The sequence below is a fragment of the Colletes gigas genome, unplaced genomic scaffold (genome assembly GCF_013123115.1).
Source record: "Colletes gigas isolate AHSC1104 unplaced genomic scaffold, ASM1312311v1 Colletes_gigas_Sc00004, whole genome shotgun sequence".
Taxonomy (NCBI): domain Eukaryota; kingdom Metazoa; phylum Arthropoda; class Insecta; order Hymenoptera; family Colletidae; genus Colletes; species Colletes gigas.
In genome coordinates this window covers 9,967,073-9,990,955 of record NW_025106633.1, presented here as the reverse complement: position 1 = coordinate 9,990,955, position 23,883 = coordinate 9,967,073, and the positions used below count along the sequence as shown (strand labels likewise).

Here is a 23,883-nt window from a genome sequence, read left to right as displayed (position 1 = left end):
TTTCTATGCTTTGTAGAGAATTTTCAAGATCGAAATGAACGGTGAAAACTTTAACCAAATCTCTACCGTTACAAATGCGCGGGAAAACACAAGCTGGGTTTTATGTAATGTAAGGAGATCGAGAGAAATTTCAGTGACGTCAGAGATAGAAAGGGGAAGCTGGTCGATTTACCACCCATCGATTCTGGCTTGACGAATCGTGTCTGAAGAATAGCTCGACACAGCAATCGATTCAAAAAAGCCTGATAAAAACTCCAATTAAAATTTCTCTTGATCCCATTGCATCGGGATAATCGTTAACAGACCACAAGACATTTCGTTTTTTCGTTCAAGTCGTAAGTTTTTAATAATTCGTTTTTAGCTTAGCGAGGAACTAGAAAACAGCGTCGTTATTCGCGTAGTTCATTTTTTTTTTTCTTTCTTTTTCTTCTTTTGATTGAAGGTTTTAAAAGCCTACGCTCGATGTAAAACGATAATAAAATACAATCTCACTTATTACAGATAGATTGACAGTGGATATTAAAAGGTGTAGTAAACTTTATAGGCATTGCGTGATACGTATTCGTTGAAGAAGATAACAGTAGGCAAATGCGGTACTTAGCAGTTACTCGTAATTACATGTCTCCGACGTGATCCATCGATAATTGCTAATTAAAGGAATACTGTTTCTTGCGTCAAGATCCGTCGTCTTTGTAAAATCGACGCAAGAGGGAGTCCCGCGTAGACCTACATAATTAGACCAACGCCAACATACTCGAAAAAGCTCTCCGAACATTGTCTACTTCGAAAGTTACGACGTGCAATTGTACTGTTAAATAGTTTGGAGATTATTTTTCTTTAAACTTGTCATAGGCGTGTACTACGTATTTAAAGTTAAAACATGTGCACTTGATAATCGTGTGTCAACTAAAATAGTGATAATAATAACAATAAAAGTAACGATCATTAATCGCAACGATCCTGCGCGACGGTCCCGCGAAGAATTGCACGGTTTAACGTTCGAAATAAGGAACGTTCTCGTACGTTGGTTTCATCCCCTGTGACATTCTTCATCGTCAATCATGTGATTCGCCTCGTGAACCAGGACATTTAGCTTCTGTTTCAGATATTCTGCCGGCTTGGCATGCTCAGGGATGCTCTCAGTTTCGTTCCCAGCACCTGTGGAAAAAACACTCGACTCTTAGATATTCGAGCAACATTATCGGTATCAGCGAGATCTACTCGGAGACCTCATCTTCATCCGGTCTCTCCACGCCGATGCTGCGTATGCCGTTCCTCAGTAGCGGCGTACCCTTGTCTTTCCCCAGTACACGAGCGTTCAATTGGATCTTTAACGGGGTTCCTGCCTTGCAACACATTATCTGCACCTCTTCCTTCAGAATCTTCTCCTTATGCGCCAGCAGCATTACCTTTAACCTGTCACAGATCAAATAAATCCCTGAAGCTTCCAACAGCCAATTTTTCATAGTTAAAACAGTTTCTAAATTTAAACCTTTCTACTAGAGAAGCGAGTTATTTAAAACATTTGTACCCCCTCCCAACGTAGAGGACACAAAATTAATATAAAAGATAAAACAAAATTGTAATTAGCCTTGCAGAAAGACCAATGATACACTGATAACGATATCGCTTGCACGGTCAAGGCTATAGTTTGTTGTTATCAATAATATACTTTTTTATCATAATTGCATTGCGAAAGCATACTGTCAAAATTGTATTTTATATAATTTATTGTAGACCGTAAATGTGTTTTACCTTAGGCCGTCCTTTTCTTGTCCCAAATCGATAATATGACAATTGGGATTATGATTCCCAGTAACTATGGCTGGAGCTAGTGTCTTTCCATCGCCATGCATACACAGATTCCAAGGGACAGAGAAGTCAATGTGATATCTGAACAAAAAGATAAAACAACATAGTCGCATGACGTTAACACTAGTGTATATTAGAAAAATAAAATGATATAAATTTAGAGCTAGAGTAACGACTACGGACATTGTGAATTCTGTATTCCAGATAGAAATGTTATAATTAATTAATTAAACGGAAAAACAATTAATCGAAGCACAACCTGTGATGAAGCTGCAAAAATCCAAGATGGGCATCTATCTGTCCATGTCGTTGCGGCTGTATCATAATATTGTTGTCTTTCCCAAGGCCGCTTCCCCCGCTGAAGTGCACATGATGCTCTAAACACGATATTTTAGTTCACGAATAAATGTACACGTATCGCGAACCTCGTATAAATCACGTAAATAATCAAACGAAAATATCATTATCACTTCAACTTCTCTTCGTGATATTTATTATCAAATTTTAATGAAGTTTGAACGCGTTTATTCGTAATACGTAGTCTTAATATCGGTCCTACGTTAAGTTAATGTTAATGTTAATAGAACGAAGATAATAATATTAACCATACTTTCTATGAGTAATATTAACTGAAAATTGCTAAATAATCAACGTTGTAGATACGTATTGGTACATAGGTACGAAATTTATTGTGTATTGGTTTATCAACAAAAATGGCGGGAACGTAACTTGGGTTGGCGGGAACGTAACTTAGGTTGGCGGGAAAATATTAATTAATATTCAACGATTACTGTCTTTTATCCTGTCTACTTTCACTCGTTACCCTGATAAATATTTACTAACAGATGTTTATTATCGATCGAAGGTATATTATTTTCACTAGATTTCTGATTAATGTAACCTATTTTTGTTGTTTGTTTTTGTGCTTCTAAATCGTAGTATGACTGGAAATAATGCAACAGCAGTGAAGGCAATAATTTATAGGCTCTAGTGTCGATTCTAATTATTACTTAATGTACATACTTTCTATTCTGCTAATAATTACTCGAAACACACTGCGTTGCTTGTTTATTCACATATGGCTTGTCTAAAGACACAGTATTAATTAACTGCAATGCAACTACAAGCTTCCATTGCAAGTACGTACGTCGTTATAACGTCTGTTATTTCGTATCATCGTGATGATTCGGTAGAAACTGAGTTAAATAATATAGCAAGATTTATAGAAAGCAAATAACGACTGACGGAGTGGAATACACGTGCACTTAACATTATTTGATTAAATGCGATTTTTACAGAAAGTTTACAAATATGTTTTATATTGATTTACTTCCGTATGAACAACCACGCGTATCGTCTATTTAAGGTAAATAAATATGTATAGATAATTGAAGATCGACCTAAATATTTAATATTATTAGCCCGGATTGTAAATGCTCGAGCAGCTAAGAGGAACGTATCGATGTTGCTCGTATAAGCATCGCTTTTATGGAATTATATGTATACACGCGTTTGAAAGATTAAATATTACGCGGTGCTTTATATAACGCGATCTAGACGAAGAAAATAAACAGACGTAAAAGTATGCCACCGATGCACGATTTGCATTTTAAAGAACTATAAATATTGATGTAAGGATTGCGTCACGATACAATATCACGTGTCGCTTATATGTAGGTGCTATCGAGCGTCAAATTATGTTCACATATAGCGTGACATTTCAACCCTCGGAGGTGTTAACAGTTTCCATCCACCGATCGGGATGCCAGCTGATGTAACGAGTGCAAGGCGAACGCGGGAAAACTTCGAAAAATCGAAATCTCCGATAGAAACGAATAATGCAAAGTTCGCCCGATAGCTGACAATGTTCGAAGTGGCGCGCTTTCAAATGACCCAGTTACGGAACGTATCCTAACCTAGTACACCAACGACGAACCGGTCTTGGAGAATGCACCGAGACACACGATTTTTTTATCAAAAGTTTTACTCGACGCGATTGTTATTCTATTTTTGAGAGGCTGTCGGTTCGTCTATGCACGTCTAGCTTCGATGGTGAACGATTTCGCCGCGAAATATGTCCAAACGATGGGTATTAATCGCGATAAAAACTACCTCGCGACACGGAGTCGACACTGGCACAATTTTCTAATAATTCGTTACCTTTATCTCCCATGGTTTGTAAGGCAATATAGCGGTTGTACTTTCATATTACACACAACTAATTTAATATTCTGTAGCGCCAACGATAACAGTACCTACTTCTATGTGTTGGTGTGTGTGTCACTACTGCATGGTATGCAGTTCATGCTTCCTAACGCATCAAACATTTCAGCATCTCGACGTTGGCGGCAGCACTCATCACCGTACCACGAAAATCCTTTCTCTCGACGTTTCCATGAATTTTTAATCTTCGGATCAATACCTCTATTAGCAACTTTTTCTTAATTTTATTTTCGAACGTCCCGCCGGAAAGGGAAAGATTTCTTTTCTATTACGCTATGAACCCCCTACAGAATTATTAGCAGCATGCTAATCAAGCTTCCAAGGTAATTAACTAGACTAAATTTTCTCTAACCAAGTATACTACATATTTGATCTAAGAAGCTCTTTAAAATGGAACAGTGTAATTTTATACCGAGTTTAATGCGAGCGTATACGCATTGATCGTCGATCGGTAATCGTTTCCGACGTATTTACCGAGCTACAAATCGGCCAATGCAACACGATCCGCGTTTAAAATTATGCCAGTGCCGATTACTCGGTTATATTCATAAGACGTAATTGTGATTCCTTTCAAATGATTTCGTCGAACGATCTTCAGTATTCAGTGAACGTTGAAATTGTAATGAAATTTTTTGTCAATCTAAAGCACGTTTTTATTTGTAAAATATTCGATCATAATATTCCGGTCCTCTACATTTCTATTTATAATGTTTAGAGGTTAATCTTCCGTCCATTGACCTTTCTCGTTGATTCTCGTCTGAAATTTTCTGCAGGATTCAAATATTATTTACGCTGGTCAACGGTGTTGCGTAATATGTTTTACTTGGCCGCGCGCGCCTAATTAAAGCGTATAATTGATTCTGAAAAAAACCACCGACGATCCTTCTACCTCTGTATAGAGTTACAAGCTTCACCGTGACCTTCGCGTGCGCGTGGAACAGAGAACGAACGATTGAAAGAAATCACGTGCATCGATCCTTCGATCTACCAAAGAAATTCGATAATGTACACGTAGATGAAAATGATACGGAACTCGTCGGTGTCCAATGAATTATTCATGTAAATCCGGGTGGAATGACTTCTCTCTTTTTTGTTTCTTTTCCTTTCCCATTAAAGTTTCGTTCGATTTGTTCGAACAACGATGCAGTAATAATTCTTTAAATTCGATATTGTTAAATTAATTTAAAAATCATTTTTACAGGCGAAACGTAAATTTTTGGGAACCAGATTGTCTCGTAATTTGCTACAGCATGTCGTTGAACTGGCTTTTTCTGCCAAGTAAAAAATATAAGGTGCCGTTCGAAAACGACAAGGCGATGTGAATGATTAAATGCTAATCATTGCCATTAATTAACAGAGAAAAAATTGAATGCTGATCGAGTTGTACGTGGTACGGTGTTACTTGTGAAAAAAATCGCGATAGCAATTAATCAATGCGAACGAGCAATCGGTTTGTCGGCTCGGGGAAGGAGAAATCACTACACATTTATGTCCGTGTGCGTAGCGGTCGAATTCAGAACTATAAAAACCCATGGAAGAATCGAACGTGCGTTCAGTTCTTAGCGAATATCAGTTCTGAATTCACATCGTGACCAGCCACTAAACATGAAGACCATCGTTGTAGTCGTTGCCCTCTGTATAGTCGGTGCCATGGTAAAATTTTCAACTTTTTTCTTTTTAATCAACTATCGATATTTCAGATACAATTTCATAGAAACAATTTATTTTTATTTCATGTATTTCCGTGTTTATGGGATTTGAAAATGTTATAAATTTTCTTTTTCTTTTGAGTTCCTTTAACCGTTGACAATGCATACAATTATTAAAATGATATAATTGTTTCATTGAAAGTTGTATATACTGTTGCAGTAAATAGAAGATAAGACAATAAACCACATAGAGTGCTCTGTTTTTACAGATTATGAGAGGCTGTTGAACTTTACGTTAACACTATTATTGATTTTCTTATAGTTTTAGATACATAAAATCAGTGAAATAGTTCTTCTTTAACAGAGAATAAGGAAATATTATCGTTGCTTCATTACATTGTTATAGTATTAATTTCTTGAAAATACATCGTAATTGTCCTGTTACAGTTATTATTTTCCTTTTTAAATTACTAAATAAAGTTAAGTTTACGATTAATGTTGCAGAAGATAAACTTCCTTTTTGCATAATAATTTTAAAACTCTAACATTGTTTGCGGTAGATCCAATACGATCATAAAAATGATAAACAAATCTCGTATGTTTTTAATTGGATTGACCGATAACCCCGACGTCTGATACTGCTCGATTATCTTCGCGAACGCACAAGAACGGTATCTGTTCGTTTTTATTTATAACAATGACACCGTAACGAGGGCAGTTGTGTTTACACGTATTAATTAAACTGTAACAGAAATTTAAAAAGAGGAGACTAAAAAGAATGTTTTTGTTAGGCACTTACGGAAGAACAAGAGGCCCAACTTGGAGAGTTCAAGACCGTCTGCATGGAAGAAAGCAACGTCGAGAGACGTAAGTTGAATATTTTTAATTATACGTTGCGTGAATGATTCTTCCAATCGAACAAAATTAAAAGTATTCCGAATTAGATCGTGTTTCCGCTGTGGCGTCGCCTCCCATGTTCGCCACCAGAGGGGTCGCGCTCTCACAAGCGCTCGAACGACCCCTCGGTTGCTATATATACACTCCTCGAACGACTTCCCAATATCATATAAAAACATCCAGACTCATCCTAAACTAACAACCCCCACTATCATACTCATCGCATGATGCATGAAAACGAGGTTTTTGAAAGTTTTCCCTCGAGCCCGAACTCAAGAAATACCGCAACCCCCACACTAACATAAATAATATACCCAGAGACACTAACAGTCATTCTAAATGCAGGTTATGGGGCCCCCAGCCCCCCAGGTACACTGTAACCCCAAACAGGAAAAAAAAAAAAACTTTCCCAATATCCCAATCGAATTATGATATTGTGACTATTACTTGTTGTTCCCCAGAGGTGGTGGAGGATCTGAAAAAAGGCATTGTTGATGAGAACAACGAGAAAGGAGCCTGCTTCGTTGCTTGCATGCTGAAGAAAATGGGAATCGTAAGTGACGGGAATAAGTTTTAAGGTAGTAGTTTGCGAAGAGCGCCTAAAAATAATTATTATTTCTGCTGTAGATGAACCAGGACGGATCTCTGAACGAAGAAGTGGTCAAGAAAAGGGCTCCAACCGACGTTACCAAGGAACGCGTCGAGGAAATTTTTAACAAATGCAAAGATATCAGTAAGTAAACCATTACTGGCTACCAACGATTCTCTCCCCTTGAAATTTCTCCAAACAAGATTCAATTTATCAGAGAGGGACCATCGCGTTTATGCGTAACGTGCCGATTTTTAGAAAATTTACGTGCAAGATGGTTCTTAGAAAAATATTTAACGCGTATTTTATTTTAATGTTAAATAAATTAATGAATGTCGTTTCAGCCGGTACTAACGATTGCAACAAGGCAGCCAAGTTGGTGGCGTGTTACAAGAAAAACAAGTCTCTCAACCTACTCGATTAAACAATAAATTTGTACAGAAATGACCATTTAACGAACCGATTGATATTATTTGCCTAGAGATTAATACGACATGCCTGTAGATGTAAGTTAAAGTAAATTAAATCGTTAACAAAAATAGTTGGCTCTTCTCACTCCACTCCTGAAATCCTGATAAAAAATAAAATAGAAAAATACATAAAAATTGAATAATTGTTCGCCTCGCCAGAACATCAATTTTATACAATTATCATATCGATCAAATTTTCTTTGTTAATATTGAAATAATAATAAACATATTGACTACCTCCGTTTCGCTAACGATTATTCCTACCTGTCTGGCCTATTTATCTGATCTTTATCTTTATCTGATATTTATATTATCTGATTATCTACTTCAGCCAGCGTGACTACCGAAAGGAGATTATACTATAAATAGTCAGACGCGCTGACCAACTCTATGAAATACATATGTAGATAAACTTTTATAACAAGAAGAGCAGTTATTATTTATCAGATATATTAACATAACATTTGTTTTGTTTTACTCATTGGTCATATTTTTCACACATAATTTAGTTTTATCACTTTTCAAGATGCATAAATAGATTTCAAGGGCGAATAATCTTAATTAATTGCATCACAACGGATGGCATCGATTCAATTTTTAAAGCATGATTTTCTGGGAAAACCTGGCCAAAACCTTGCAATATAAAATCATTAAATATGGTCTTTAGACTTCATCGCAGTTTCCGTTCTGAAAAAATTATTTTCTGTCGAAGGGGTCGATTACAATCATTTTTGGTCAATAGACATATCCTCGAATTCCCACGCACTTACGAGAAAAAAATTCGAGTAGGTGGAGAAGTTTTTCGACAAAATTGAAAAGTTTCATCAACAAAAAGAGTCGTGTATCTCTGAACAATTAACTTCCTTATTAAACTAATGTACATTAAACAATTTACGCGCAAATTATATTCTGTATATTGTTTTTAAAAATGAAATACCTTAATTCTTAGCGTAGTCGGTACTTCAGTTTGTGGAGCACAAACTACAGACAACATAGAGTCACAAACGAGATGTAAAATGGCAATAGCATACCTCGTCCGTGGTATTACCACCTGTTGACCGAGTGCAACGCTACCACGTTAAAAAAACGAATTATTCACAATAACGTAAAACATCGTAAATTGTTTTCGTATTTAAGATATGTACGTACATAATGATACTCAATTAATTAATTAAAGTACTGGTGTTAAATTGACCTATCGCATTAAAATGCAATACCTATATTTGCTCGTGTGATATTCTTCGAATGGTTATGTTTCACGACGTATCACTATTTTATGATTAAGATTGGTGACCAAAATATTTTTATACAACACCGTAGTATAAAACCGACTACCCAAAGCATTATTTAATATGGATGATGAGCAATGCGCGAAAAGACCAAAATTAGAAAACGCATCGAGTATAAAAGAAGGCGAGGCTGAGATTTTAGTAAAAAATACAAATGTATTTTATAACCCCGTTCAAGAGTTTAACAGAGATCTCAGTGCGGCGGTATTGATGATTTATGCCGATGCTAGAAACAAAGAAGTATCAAAAAAAGGTGTACAAAAAGGTAAAATAACCATATTGGAAGCGTTTTCTGCGACTGGTTTACGCAGTATACGGTATGCTAAGGAGGTACAAGGCATAAAGCAAATCGTAGCTAACGATATTTCTGCAAAAGCAGTAGAGACTATTAAAAAGAATATACAATACAACGGCGTTGAAAATCTTGTAACCCCGAGTCACGAGGATGCGACATTATTAATGTACCAAAACAGAAAAGAACATTTTGACGTCATTGATTTGGATCCATACGGTTGCCCGACAGTATTCTTAGACGGAGCGGTGCAATGTGTGTCGGACGGTGGTCTGCTTATGGTTACAGCTACAGACATGGCTGTATTGGCTGGTAATTTTCCTGAAACTTGTTACCTAAAATATGGAGCTATTTCTTTAAAATCCAAGGCTTGTCACGAAATAGCGTTAAGAATTTTGTTACAAAATATTGCTTCCCATGCAGCCTGTTATGGTAGATACATAGTACCATTGCTTTCTATAAGCGCTGATTTTTATATTAGGGTATTCGTTAAAGTAATTTCCAGCCAAATTAAATGCAAAGACAATGCGACTAAAATAGGAATGATATATCAATGCACCGGTTGCGAAAGTATTAATATCCAACCGTTTTGTTACAAGAAACCCACCGGACAATATAAAGTATTGGCTTCGCCTTGCGTGAATCAACTTTGTAAAATTTGTCAACACAAACAACACGCCGGAGGACCTATATGGTTAGATACATTGCACGATCAACAATTTGTCTCTGAACTTTTATGTAATTTACGTAACATGAAATTGGGAACCTCGAAGAGGATAGAGGGAGTATTAAACGTTGTTCACGAGGAGTTAGATATACCGCTATACTATACTCTGGATCGTTTAATGTCTATAGTCAGGTGTCATACACCATCGATGTTAATGTTTAGATCTGCATTGTTGAACGCAGGATACAATGTATCGTATTCGCATGCAAATAAAATATCTATAAAAACGGATGCGCCAAACGAAGTTATATGGGACATTGTACGCACGTGGGAGAAAGATCATCCGATAAAACGTGATAAGTTGCAAAACAACAGTCCTGCGATGAACATATTAAACGCATCGATAACTACGAACATTTCATTCGACATACATCCTTTAGCCAATCCAGCTTCCAGGCAGAAACATCTGACACGGTTTCAACACAATCCTACTACAAACTGGGGGCCTGGTACACGTGCCAAAACAATAATCGATTTAGAAACCGGAGCAAAAGATTCCAAGAAGATAAAAAATCAGAATAAACACTTTAAAAAGGAGAAGGATCAAATGACTGAGAATAACGAAGATGCAAAGCCCGTTTCGAACATCGAGTCTGCGTGAATAAAACGATGACGATTTAGACAAACGTGAAATATTCGTACGAAAGTATTTGTAAAAGATACAAATCCATCTATCTTCCTTATCGCCGACTGTAAAATTCCGATTTATACAAAATATATGTAACACGAACACTTTCTGTAATATTTATGTTATTGTAAATATGAATATACATTCATAATTTGAAACTGTATTTTACTTTTTTTTTTTTTAAACAACTCTGTACATTTGTCGCAATTTACGCGTATCGGTGAATGCTGACGTTAAAAACAAAAAAAAAAACCTCTGATACGGTTTTTTTTATCTATAACTATAGATAAACTGGACAATATCTTCGAATTGTTACTTAACATCGTACAAATTACTCACTACGTGTTTTTTTTAAACGGATCTCGGTTACGTAATAAAACCGCGTAATAAAAGTTAGATTTGATAAAAGTATCTATACCTATGCGAAGAGAATGCTCGGAGCGGGGGAAATATTCTCGTATAAAGACTTGTATATTCATGTGCCGTTTAGAATCGAATGTATATGTGTTTTAGAAAGTGACAAGTGATCGACCATAAACGATGGCTGCACCGACGCTAACTCTAACTAACGGAAAAAGAATACCCGTTTTAGGACTTGGTACTTGGCAAGGTGGCGTGAGTGTATTACAATGTGTATAACAGCTTTTCTTAAATAATATTCGTAATTAATATTTTATGGACACTTTTAATGCGCATAATTACAGATATGTAAGTGTCAATGCATCACGTATCATTGATAACGTTAACTTGTAAAATATATACCGATATCGGTAGATGTCATGTAGATTTTGAAAAAAATAAATTGTAAATGTATTAAGAATAGCACGAAAAAATTGTATTCATTTGCTATGAATTGTTAAAGGATGATCCAAGCATCGTTGAACAAGCTATACGGGACGCAGTAGATGCTGGCTACCGACATTTCGACTGTGCTTACATATATGGCAACGAGAAAGAAATCGGCAAAGCTTTGCGCGAGAAGATTGCCGAGGGCGTGGTAAAAAGAGAGGATCTGTTCATTACGACAAAGGTAATTTCATGCATAAAAAAATAAATCTTACTCGGGGTCGTTGGTGTTAAAAATTATTGTATTTACAGCTATGGAATACATCCCACAAGAGAGAGAACGTGGTACCTTCGTGTAAACAATCTGTTGAAAATTTCGGACTCGGTTACATAGACCTCTATTTGATTCACTGGCCTGTGTCTTACAGCGTAAGATAACGTACAATAGTAAGAGAATTTTATGGGTAATAACGAGTCGAAAAACTGATTTTCGTTTCTACGACATTTCAGGAAAATGCAAAAGGTCTTTGGCCAGTGGATGAGCAGGGAAATCCCATGTACGGATTCGACGATTACTTGGACACATGGCGCGGTATGGAGGAATGCGTGAAATTAGGATTGACAAAAAGCATTGGCCTCAGCAACTTCAATTCTCAGCAAATTGATCGTATTTTATCGATCGCCGAGATCAAGCCGGTGATGAACCAAGTCGAGTGTCATCCCAACTTGAATCAAACCAAGCTACGACAATTCTGCGCGGAGCGTGGCATCGCTATTACAGCCTACAGTCCATTTGGCTCGCCTTTGCGACCATGGGCGAAACCTGGCGATCCGAAGGTCACGATGGATGCACCAGAGATCGTCGAACTCGCCAAGAAATACAATAAATCATCTGCCCAAGTCATTCTGCGATACTTGGTAAATTAAATTTAAAAATTATTAATGTTCGTTTGCTATAATTAGTTTCTGTTGCAGGTTGACATTGGTACGGTTCCTATTCCAAAATCCTGTTCGAAAGTGCGACTCGGTCAAAATATCGATATTTTTGATTTCAAGCTGACTCCGCAAGAAATTGCAAAGTTGGACAAACTGGATACCGGAATTCGCGTGTGCCCCGCTGCGGAGTAAGCGATAAATCAAAATAACAAATACGCTTAAATTATTGGATCAGCTATACACGTATTTGTTATTGCATTTACGTTCTAATATGAGCTTTTGTTTTTAGGTTCAAGGGACACAAGGATTATCCATTTAACATAGAATTTTAAAGGGCACAAACGATGGTTAATCTTGCTGTTCTCTCTGAAAATAATGTAATTCTACTGTAACATTCGAGGCATATATTCCATGTATATTTTTCCGACGCCTGTAATTCCTGTTTTCCTGAATAAATTACTTTAATTATTACTTAAGAAAACGCTAAATCGGTGTTTGCCTTGCCTTCAAACTATTCACAAAGCATACTGAATTAATACACGTACGTTCGTATCTTGACAATTATTTCACTAAATAACTTGTCCTAGTTAATTAAGAGAAGCTTTCTAATTATAGAAATATGAACAATATCGCAATTACGATAACATTGTGTAACGTTAGATACTTCTAATATTGGCTAGCCAGAAGTGTTTGCATCGTCATGAACGTGTTACGTAACCTTTGACTATCATGAATGTTGCGAAATGTAACTGTCGCTTCTCGAGTATGATCAGTTAGTTTCCAGAATACCGTGATCGGGAACGGTCATTACACTGCAGATACATCGAATCGATCAACCGGTCCTATCAACGTTAACGATTAATCGATAATGGCGCAGATACCAAACCTTACGTTTTCCAATGGCCACAAAATGCCAGCTTTTGGCCTTGGTACATATCAGGTAAAGAAACGTTCGCGCCTCACTGTGAAACAGCAATTAATTATTAAGATATTAAAATCCCTGCCTAACGAGAATAATCAACCTCGTGTCTCGACGAGAACTTCTCGTGCGTCGCGAGTTCGTAACTGACACTGTCACGTGGTCCGTTGCGCGGTTAATTCAAAAATTGAATAGACTCGTAAGCGTCAGCGTGTAAATAAATGTTTTATTTTCTAGTCGCGCGCTGGAGAGGTAGAGAAGGCTGTGATAGAGGCAATAAATATCGGATATCGCCATATCGACACAGCGTTCTATTACCAAAACGAAAAGGAAATTGGCACGGCGATTCAAGCAAAAATTAAGGACGGTACAGTGAAGAGAGAGGATCTCTTCGTCACAACGAAGGTAATATTGTTGTTTAAAAAATAAACACTGTGTTTCGGAATTTATATAAATTTCTTCCAGCTTTGGAACAACTCACACGAAGAGAAGAGCGTAGTACCAATGTGTAAAAAATCATTGGAAAATCTTGGCTTAAGTTACGTGGATCTGTACTTGATACACTGGCCGTTTGCCTTCCAGGTAAGCTACGCTAATTAACCTGTTCTTATCGCGTACTGTGTACATTTACCTGCGCGAATTATCACGAACCACTTATCGATTATTCGTCAGCCAGGCGGCGATTTAATGCCCAGGGATGCCAACGGTGCTCTTTTAATGTCCGATACCGATTATCTCGAGACTTGGAAAGGAATGGAAGAATGCGTACGTTTAGGATTGGCACGCAGTATCGGCATCAGCAATTTCAACATCGAACAAATCACTCGTTTGCTCGGTGCTGCAAAAATTTTGCCCGTAAACAATCAGGTAACCCGGTACAATACTGTTTAAATACGTTTAAAAAATGTTGGAATATTTCCAAAAATATTTCTAGAATAATAATCTATCTATGTCTAAGATTAGAAGATTAGAACAATATATTAATGGGATATAGTGTAAATTGACTATATTGCTTGTTGAAGCTTGTTTGAATCGATAGAGAGATAATGACTATAGTATGGAACTGTTTTGCTAATTGAATACTTTTCTGATATCGATCATTGAGACTTAAAAAATAACCACTATCATAATCAATCATTTCACATAACTATCTTAATACCGATAAGCCCAACATGTGTCTAGATCGAAGTTAACGTGAACGTGAATCAAAAAGAGCTGATCGAATTTTGTACGAAACACAACATCACGGTAACTGGATTTTCGCCATTGGGACAACCGGGGAATAGATCGGGGATACCGACTTCTTTGGACCATCCAAAAATCGTAGAACTTTCGAAAAAGTACAACAAAACGACAGCGCAGATTACCCTGCGTTACTTGGTGAGTACAGAATTATCCGAATTTAATCTTGCTTTTACATTACATTCAAAAGATATAGATAATGATTCACCCAAGAATATTTCAAAGAATAATTATATCTATGTTGGTAGTCTCGAATACAATTCTTTTTTTCTATCTGAAAATGATAAATATATGATTCTTTTTTAAAATCCGACAAACAGTAAATACAACCGATTTCGTTAAACTCTGTAATATAAAACTGACAAGATAAGAACATCAGATATTTGTAAATGATTAAGCAAGATCAAATATGTGAATCAGTTTTCTTACTTTGCTTACTTCGAAACGTTTCAGTTGCAAAGAGGTATCGCGATTATTCCGAAAACCGTAACGGCTAGCCGATTGAAGGAAAATATAGATATATTTGATTTTTCCTTGACGCCCGAGGAAGTGGAAGTTGTGTCGACCATCGGAACGGGCCAACGCGTGTCACGTTTTGGCGAGTAAGTATTTTTAAAAATATTAGTACAGTCAACAATTAATAATTTTCCCATCGAAACAGACCCAAAGAAAGGATTGAAAGTTTTGTTAAATAGATGAACCGTGCTTCCTTGAATAATATACATTTGCTATTCTTTATCGATTGCAGCGCCAAAGATCACAAGTACTATCCGTTCGAAAAGTAAACGTTTCGTAGTAAATGCGTGAAACAGCAGGAAACGGCTCGTCAAATCCCGAACAAATTAATAGTAAGGCATATCCCCTTTGAACTATATAATCCCACGCCGTAATTCGGCACTCGTTTGACCCTCGTCTAGTCAATTAGGTTTATTTAGTGCCATGGAAAATTTCGATGCCCCGTTTCGAACGATATCGTGCACGCCGTGAACCGAGCCCGCTATAAATTTCGTTAAATGCAAACCTGCATGCAATAGATACTTAAATCGATTATAGTATGTACTTATTCCGAATAAAGAAAATTCTACAAAAGAAGAAACGATATTGGTGAACAGTGGTAAAACGTTATTGGTCTAAAGCGCAAGTTAAAAACAGCATTAGGCAAAATGTAATGTAATTAATGTGTTACGATTATTGTTGCAAATTAATCACACGGTAATTACACGGTTTAACAATTTACAATTATGATTATTCAACGATTACGTGCTAATCAGAAGATAGTTATTATCGTAAAGCATTAATTAAATTGTATACGTTCAACGGCGAGGTGAAGGAACGCATGATACATTTAAATATAAACAGCCACTTAACGAGAATGTTTTATCAGCAATTAAACCAACTTATGACGATATAAATTTGTGCCAAACATGTTTGTCAGCGAGCATGCAAAACAATAACAAAATCTGGAATTTATTGATTTGGTCTTCGGCTCCAAAATATTTCCAGTGTGGAATAACATGCGTGGAAAGTACAACGTATTAATTCCCGTACCGATATTCGTAAGCAACGTATCGTGCTGCAAGGTACAACGCCTTTGTTCGATGTTCCTTGAAAGCGTGGCCGCAATTGTATCATCGCGAACGCAAACTCAATATTCCAACAAGGTGTTCACGAAGCTATATAGGGAAACTTGCGTTCCAAGTACGACTTAAGGCGACAACAACGAATCGTGTTTTGCAGTTGACTGAAACGCGGTAACGGAAACGTGATTTAGGTTAGGGTCACACGAGCATCGAAACGACGCGCGTCTCTATGTTCTTTCTTGTCTTGCGATCGAAAGCAACGAAGACGGACAAGACCGGTGTTCCTAAAAAAACATAAAAATGCACGTCGTTTCAACGTTCGTGTACCTCCGCCCTTAACGAAACGAAGAAAAACCTACGATCGCTGACAAACACTTCCAATCGAGCAATTCTATAAATTGTACGTACAGAGCAAACAAGAATTCATAATTCTTTACTCAAAAACAAATTACACCACATTTTCTAATTAACACGAAACAAATCGAACCTTCGATGAAACACGAATAGGACGAGGACGTCCAGTAGACTGGCCACCTCGACCACTTTTAAATCAGTTTTGCAGTGACACTAAAAAGAGTCTAGTCGTTAATGATACAGTGCAGGGGTATACTTTACGACGATTTTAAAAACGTCAATCTCACGAAAGTTTTAACGCGTACAGCTTAATAGTAACGAATACACAGACTATCTTATAGAATTTGTTGAACAACAAGTGTTGCTAAAAATAAAATTTTAATCTCAAGTATATTTGTTTTTACTTGGAAACAGATATACCAGATGCAGAGACGGAAGCATTAATAAACATTGGCGGTATTCCCATTCACTTCGAATACCAATTAACGGAGTAACTTGTAGATAAAATCTAACTCTGTATTCAGAGTTGATTTTTTCTTTGCGATCGTATTAATGTTCAAGTATCGAGTCTTTCACGGGCACCCTTATGAAAACTGATTGTGATTTGCTTTCATGGAGAATTCCGGGTCAGGCTCCTTCGAGCTCAATGAATTGGAAAGACGTGGGCGAGGACCCTTTTTCGAATGATTCGCTCAACGAGCGAAATTGCTTGCTCTATGTCCACTCCCCGCGCACGGATGGAATTTTTTGCCACGCGTTTGCAACGCCTGGCCCTCTCACTGGTATTTTCCATCGTTCCCGTCCCCTCTCTACGTTTAAAGTGCAATGCTTCTCCGCCATAAGTGTCCACAACACTGAAAATAAACTCGTACCCAGATTTTCAAGACTTTCAATACTTCCACGCTAAGACAAACTTTATCAGTTATAACACTTACTTTGGGCCCCTTTCCATCTCCATTGGTCATTTTGTTTTTATTTTAATCTCATATCGCGAATTGTAGCTAAAAATGCTCTCCACTCAATATATGACTATTTTCTGAGATTTCTGGAAATTTCCGATTTCTCTTCTTTGGTTACCGGGGGCCCCCCTTCTTAACTCTGGACCAGGTATGTCCCCTTCACGGGCCCCATCCCACACCATAAATACATAGTTTATAGACGTTAAACCTGCAATAACCACTATCGATTTTCTATTGACCAACCATACACGCTAATTAACATTCCTGTTATTCGATTTTTATTCAAAGAGTAACGGATAAACATTCAATCGTCTTTTGTTGCTCGAAATTTTGTTCCAGATAAGAATTTTGTCAATATTTTCACGATCGATCGATCGATACTAATCTGATTATGTTTCTTTTATCGCGTGCAATGTTCATTACTTTTGTACATAAGATATTCGCACAGGTAAACATCATTGTGGTTTGCAAGAGCATAGCAACAGCATTGCACCTGACGATAGTCAATTTTATATGTATATTTCGAACAATGTCTCCGAGTAACATTCTAGTCCTCGGCCTTAATGTTGCACGCTTCGTTGTGTTTGCTTCGATGGTTGCTATCAGAAGATAAATTAAAAATTATAGGAATAGTTGCGCTTGTACCAAAAAAAAAAAAAATTGTCATCGCCATACGATAGCCCCTTTAATAACTTCTCACGCCTTCGAAGGTATTTAAGATAATGACTGTTATTAATCAACACATTGTTCTTGAGATAAAAAACCGAAGTTAAACCTAATTTTTTGCTCGCTGAGAGAGTAATTCTTCTAGTCGTTCGAAATAATCCTGGAGCGATTTTTATAAAATTCGATATTGAAATTAATATTCGTTCTTCGAGTGATTCTTTTATTATGTCAAACGCTGTACGAGTCTCGAAAGTACGGAAGTACGTAAACATTCGTCAAGTCGTTGCGATAAGTCATACGCGAACCTAACCTTAAATTTTCCGCGTATCACGGTGTTTGGTAAATCGAGACACGCCGTACGAACGACGATAACTCAATAAAAACGGTAGCCTGATTGGAAAGCTTCGTTATCGACGCATTCACGGTCACGTACTTCAAATATAGAAATAAATTCGCTCCGTGAAACCGTTGATTACATCGTTTGCGCGTAAATTTCACATATTGTCGCAACGTTGAGTTACCTATCTCCATTTTTGTAAATTCTCGAATACTACAGTTACGCTAAAACGTGCAAAAATGACGATGCAACTTTAATTTCGATTTGATATCATCGATTCTAGCGCATTGTAGCTAACAATTCCTGGAAATCGTGAATTCTCGTTAAAATCCAAGATGACCGCGGCGCCATCAAGAGCATGATAACCCTCACAAATCATCGTGTACATTTTTAACGGTGATTCAAAAAATGAACAACGAATAAAGGAATTTAAAGAACATCAGGATGTAAGCTTTTTAAAAAAACGTTGTATGTTTGAAGTATTAGTCACCAATGACCACCGTGGCAATCAACGTGTTAAATTGACCGTCACCTCTTGCGTAAAAGTATTTGAAGTGAAGTATGATATTTTACATCGTAAAACAACTGTACTTATGAAACGTATTTGTATAACGTAATGAAAAATGGTAGTTCTTTAATTGGCTCGGTATCAAAACCAAAGATACGGTATATTTCTTTACGTACATTACTTGCCAATAAAGCAAACGACTTACGGAATTGCTTTTTAGATAACGCAACAAACGGTTCATTGAAATCGTCTCAGCGACTGATTGTGAGGAAAGAAGCTTCTTGGAATAATCGTAATTCGAATAATAGATTTTTCGAATGGGCAGACAGAATAAATAGTGCAAATTTAAATCAGGCAAAATGAAAGTTACAAAGACATTAGCAACGCATTACTCTTGTCTTCTTGACGAATAACTTCCTCGCGAGGATGTGGCATTAAGTCAATCAAACGACGACAAATCTCGAGTAATGGCACAGAATTCATTGGTCTACATTAATCCGTGACATAAATACAGAATTAAAATCTGAAGATTGATAAACTAAAGTAAATTAAATTTATTACTTTAGAAATAAATAGCTGGCCTAATATTGTAGGATTATTTGAGAGAGAACGTCTCGTACGATAGATAACGCGATTCTATCGGCCGAACATAAACAAAAACATTTCGAAAACAACTGTAATTTTCCAAACACCGATCGACGGTTAATTACACGAGCTAACCCATGAAGAAACGGAATTATAGTTCTCGGAAGTTATGTATTTCATGAACGACTATGCGATTGTACACGAACTCGAAGCAGTGCAATGACCTTGATCCTCGCCATACTGGACTGTACATTACTGAAAAAGCGACTGTACGAGTCTTCAACGAAACAGCCCTGGATCCATATTGCACGAAGCATGTTATGTTTGTATATATTTCTGTGATAATTATAATTTAATCGCGAACCTCTTGAATCGATTTTGTATAGTCTAGACGATACACGTTTTGCAAGATTCGAATTCGTATTTAAACGCGAAAGTGCATAACCATGTAGCGATATGGGCAGAACGGACACTTCTGCTGTTAAAATTGCTTAACGTTCGAATTATTAATAATTTTAATTAAATATTTTAATTAAAAATATTTAAGAACTACTCTTATCAAACTGTTTAAACACTACTATTGTTCTTCCATATGCGAACCTCATAAATAAGCTTTGTTTCTTATGTAATGGTTTATACGTTTTAAGATCACGCGATTGCTTTGTTTATGAAAAATACATCTATCTATGTATAAACATTAAACAAAGAGACGTTTGAACGAAAGGAAGAATACCGATCGATAACCGTGCACCGATTTCAAATCAAATATATTATCGATTAAAAAATAATGTTCGCGTATTTAAATATTTTTCTGATGTTTTATTTCCTGCGAAATTTAATGTGTAATTATCTGAAACGTTCATCCAGTTTTGTTGGTGCAAATGTCAGAATCTTAACCTCTTAATCGACACGATTCATTGGTAGATTTTATTTAATTTACATTTACATTACATTCTTTGTATTACCCACTTTAATTTCGATAGTTGTTTCATCGTGTCTAATTCGGATCTTTATTCTTTAGTTCGAAATTTGATGATTCTATTAAACTCAAATACAAGGCAAAACAAAAACTCGATTGTTTTTGCCGGCAATGTGGAAAAGCACTCGAGCATCGAGGGGTTAAGAGGCAATCAATTTTTAGCCCGATTAGATATCGTACGATAAAAACACATAGAATACCACAGGACAACTTGAATATCAACTGCTTAATATATAGTGCAACATACTTGTCGCTATTATAACGGCGTATACATTGCATACTCACAGGAAAGCATGGACCGTGGTGCGAAACATGGTTAAAACACACTCACAGGAACGATCCGTTTCTTGTAGCGGGAGAGTATTGTTAATACTCGGTAATTCATTCATTCATTCATTGTTGATGGTCAAGGGATTCACAACCGTCCCTTGCTATTTGTAACGGACCCCGTAATTTTTCATAGGGCCCATTTCTTATTAGCGAATTTAAACGCGGCAGCGGGGATTACGACCGGAATATACGACACAAAGAAATTCTTGTGTAAAAGCACTGGTATATGCGTGTGTGTTTCAATTTTCAAACGCATGCGTAGAAGGGACACCTAAACAGGGCAGTATACTTTTCGGGAGTCAAAGGGTTCCATACTCTTGTGTAAGTTTTTCTAATTTTCGTCTTATAGTTTTGGTTAATTTCTGTGTCAATTTCTTCGTACTGTATATCGAGCACGAATCATTTAAATCTGTAAAATTCCAAACAATCATTCGATCAGTGATATCTGAATATAATTACTTACAATATTTCCTTTATCTCAGTTTCTAATTGCATGCCGCTAACTTTGAATTTTGAATTCAATTTTAATTCGTAAAGAAATTTTATTCGTTCGTCCCAATGATTCATATTGGAAAATAAAGAATGTCAAACGGAAAAGTTTTATGTTTTTCACATACAATGGATCCTTTACTGTACGCCTTACATTTTCTGTCTGAATGTAATTATTGGGTACAAACGAAATATAACTCTAAGTCATATAATCTTATTGATTTAGGTAATAGAAAGAATACTAAATAAAAAATGAAATCTAATGTACTTAATGAATCACGAAATCATGAGAAGAGCAAGTTTCATTCTTTGATATACATACATGTCTGTAATCAGGGGCAGCGGGGAGAGGGATTGATGTAGGAACATTTATAAAAGGAGCTCGCTAGGTGTATCTACCGGCATTGTGCATTAAGGCATAACGGTGGTCTCGTAGAATCTCGAAAAGTGCTACGATTGTGTTAAAAGATTTCTGTGATTCAAGCAATAAATTATATAAAAGCAATCAGAATGGTTTTAAACGTACCGGTATTGAAATTCTACAACGGCAATGAGGTACCGGCTTTCGGTTTGGGCACATGGAAAGTGAGTAATGTTCAAAGTAATATAATTCAGATAATTATGTTCCGCCTATTTCAACAAAAATAGAAAAGTATTGCTATATCATGCTATTTATTCTTTCACTTAAAACCGTTATAATTTCATTCGTAATTATATATTTTCATGTTTAAAAATTCTGTAATATTCTATAATCTAAAGCGTAATATGTTCTGCAATATTCTCGAATCTACTAATGAACGGTGTAATAGCGTTCGTAATATACATCTAACAAGGTCATCTCAGAGTCGCAGTTTCCATGTTTTCATTCATTTCAACAATCCTTGTATACATTCGATGTATTCAAATTTGAAATATGCGAACAAAAATATGTGTCAAAAACATGAAATATGCGTTTTTTTTTTTATAAGTTATTATATTAAATTAAATAAGTATTTGCATTGCATACAGTTTTATAGTATTATATAATTATAGAGAAACTTTCATCGGTTATGTTCATTGAATGATAATCCATATGGAACGAAAGATTAGCTTTTTTTTTTATCAAAGTTTATATAGATGATACAGCATTTAAGAAATTACTTAAAGAAAATAAATGTTGTAATATTGTGTAACATCATAAATTATATTCTTGAACAAACAATTATTATTCTTTAGTCCAAACCCGGAGAAGTCACTCAGGCTGTTAAGTACGCAATAGATATTGGATACCGCCACATTGATTGTGCTCACGTATATGGGAACGAAAAGGAAGTTGGTGCTGCTCTTAAAGCAAAAATTGAAGAAGGTGTTGTAAAAAGGCAGGACCTTTTTATTACGAGCAAATTATGGAACACTTACCATAAAACAGAGTCGGTCGAACCTGCCATTAAAAAGACACTGGCTGACTTGGGTCTTGAATATTTGGATCTTTACCTTGTTCATTGGCCAATGGCTTATAAAGAAGGCGATGAATTATTCCCAAAGAATGCTGATGACTCTATAGCCCTAAGCAATACAAATTATCTAGACACATGGAAGGGTATGGAAGGTTTGGTTTCCAAGAAACTCGCTAAGAACATTGGTGTTAGCAATTTTAATTCTGAACAAATAGAAAATTTGCTTAAAAATTGTACCATTAAGCCAGTTACAAACCAAGTAAGTACCAATTTCGAAGTCTACTAATGTTCAATCGGTACATGTCTATAATATTTGTGTATTTATAGATTGAATGCCACCCATACCTAAATCAGAAGAAGCTCTCGAACTTCTGTAAAGAGAGGGGTATTCTCATTACTGCATACAGTCCCCTTGGATCTCCGGACAGACCATGGGCTAAACCAGACGATCCGAAACTGATGGACGACAAAAAGTTGTGTGAACTTGCAAAGAAATATAATAAATCACCTGCTCAAGTTCTAATCAGATATCAGGTATACAACATTTTCTGACAATTGCTGACACTTACGTGTGAAATTGTTTAGATACGGTATAACAAAACGTTTCTTAAATCTATTTAAGCTGGATCGTGGACATATAGTAATACCAAAATCAGTTACAAACTCACGAATTGCTGAAAACTCCAATGTCTTTGACTTTAAACTCAATTCTGATGATATCGCATACATCGACACTTTTGATTGCAATGGCAGAATTTGTCCGATGACAGGGTAAATATAGTTTTAACATTCTCGATTATTGCCACGTTGGTAAAACTTAATTTATTTCGTCTCTAATGTAAACATTTTAATTCTTTTTCAGCACGGAATCAAGTCCTCATTTCCCCTTCCATATTCCTTTTTAAATGATCGAGGTAAATTAAGAATAGATATGTACAAATTGGTATTGTAAAATTTACAATGTTTCTTTATATGTTCCTTTTTTACGAAAACTTCGTATAAAATAAATTACACTTTAATTAAAACATCTGTACATTAATTTCTTTAAATTAAATCTACTGAAATAGAAAGTTTATCATCATGATGCTCGTCGATCGTAACACGCGTGGAGTATCACTGTACCTAAAAGACATTGCCTAATTCAGGTGGTCAGGGCAGCCATCTTGGTATTAATTACTGATGCATCCGAACGATTAGAAGT

At 36.2% G+C, this 23,883-nt stretch overlaps 6 protein-coding genes across 10 annotated transcripts; 5 read left to right on the top strand and 1 right to left on the bottom strand.

The window, feature by feature from the left end:
* Nucleotides 1–4: 4 nt before the first annotated feature.
* Nucleotides 5–21,058, bottom strand: LOC122405398 (UPF0687 protein C20orf27 homolog). Of its 4 annotated transcripts, none has more exons than XM_043410099.1 (5): nucleotides 16,527–21,058; nucleotides 2,072–2,189; nucleotides 1,756–1,893; nucleotides 1,230–1,416; nucleotides 5–1,158 (listed from the first exon to the last, which is right to left on the bottom strand). In XM_043410099.1, the coding sequence occupies exons 2-5, from the start codon at nucleotides 2,134–2,136 to the stop codon at nucleotides 1,102–1,104; spliced, it is 447 nt and encodes a 148-aa protein (XP_043266034.1). In that variant the 5' UTR covers nucleotides 2,137–2,189; nucleotides 16,527–21,058; the 3' UTR covers nucleotides 5–1,101. The 4 variants fall into 4 exon arrangements, with proteins under 4 accessions (XP_043266034.1, XP_043266035.1, XP_043266033.1 ...); XM_043410100.1 differs by lacking the exon at nucleotides 16,527–21,058 and adding an exon at nucleotides 2,960–3,302; XM_043410098.1 differs by lacking the exon at nucleotides 16,527–21,058 and adding an exon at nucleotides 2,836–2,951.
* LOC122405399 (general odorant-binding protein 56h-like) lies at nucleotides 5,539–7,708 on the top strand. Its single transcript, XM_043410101.1, has 5 exons — nucleotides 5,539–5,688; nucleotides 6,476–6,551; nucleotides 7,043–7,134; nucleotides 7,209–7,314; nucleotides 7,515–7,708. The coding sequence occupies exons 1-5, from the start codon at nucleotides 5,641–5,643 to the stop codon at nucleotides 7,592–7,594; spliced, it is 402 nt and encodes a 133-aa protein (XP_043266036.1). The 5' UTR covers nucleotides 5,539–5,640; the 3' UTR covers nucleotides 7,595–7,708.
* LOC122405394 (aldo-keto reductase family 1 member B1-like) lies at nucleotides 8,736–12,781 on the top strand. 2 transcript variants are annotated; one of them, XM_043410091.1, is made up of 7 exons: nucleotides 8,736–8,781; nucleotides 11,090–11,191; nucleotides 11,439–11,606; nucleotides 11,675–11,791; nucleotides 11,873–12,280; nucleotides 12,338–12,486; nucleotides 12,588–12,781. In XM_043410091.1, exons 2-7 carry the CDS (start codon nucleotides 11,117–11,119, stop codon nucleotides 12,628–12,630), a joined length of 960 nt encoding a protein of 319 aa, XP_043266026.1. In that variant the 5' UTR covers nucleotides 8,736–8,781; nucleotides 11,090–11,116; the 3' UTR covers nucleotides 12,631–12,781. The 2 variants fall into 2 exon arrangements, with proteins under 2 accessions (XP_043266026.1, XP_043266025.1); XM_043410090.1 differs by lacking the exon at nucleotides 8,736–8,781 and having other exon boundaries at nucleotides 10,893–11,191; nucleotides 12,588–12,779.
* On the top strand, nucleotides 8,788–10,739 carry LOC122405392 (probable tRNA (guanine(26)-N(2))-dimethyltransferase). Its single transcript, XM_043410088.1, has one exon. The coding sequence runs from the start codon at nucleotides 8,993–8,995 to the stop codon at nucleotides 10,547–10,549; it is 1,557 nt and encodes a 518-aa protein (XP_043266023.1). The 5' UTR covers nucleotides 8,788–8,992; the 3' UTR covers nucleotides 10,550–10,739.
* LOC122405396 (aldo-keto reductase family 1 member B1-like) lies at nucleotides 12,957–15,294 on the top strand. Its single transcript, XM_043410093.1, has 7 exons — nucleotides 12,957–13,238; nucleotides 13,455–13,622; nucleotides 13,683–13,799; nucleotides 13,890–14,084; nucleotides 14,400–14,597; nucleotides 14,913–15,061; nucleotides 15,208–15,294. Exons 1-7 carry the CDS (start codon nucleotides 13,167–13,169, stop codon nucleotides 15,242–15,244), a joined length of 936 nt encoding a protein of 311 aa, XP_043266028.1. The 5' UTR covers nucleotides 12,957–13,166; the 3' UTR covers nucleotides 15,245–15,294.
* Nucleotides 21,059–21,633: 575 nt separating the features above from the next.
* Nucleotides 21,634–23,723, top strand: LOC122405395 (aldo-keto reductase family 1 member B1-like). Its single transcript, XM_043410092.1, has 5 exons — nucleotides 21,634–21,831; nucleotides 22,462–22,941; nucleotides 23,010–23,216; nucleotides 23,305–23,453; nucleotides 23,545–23,723. Exons 1-5 carry the CDS (start codon nucleotides 21,757–21,759, stop codon nucleotides 23,585–23,587), a joined length of 954 nt encoding a protein of 317 aa, XP_043266027.1. The 5' UTR covers nucleotides 21,634–21,756; the 3' UTR covers nucleotides 23,588–23,723.
* The last annotated feature ends 160 nt before the right edge of the window (nucleotides 23,724–23,883 follow it).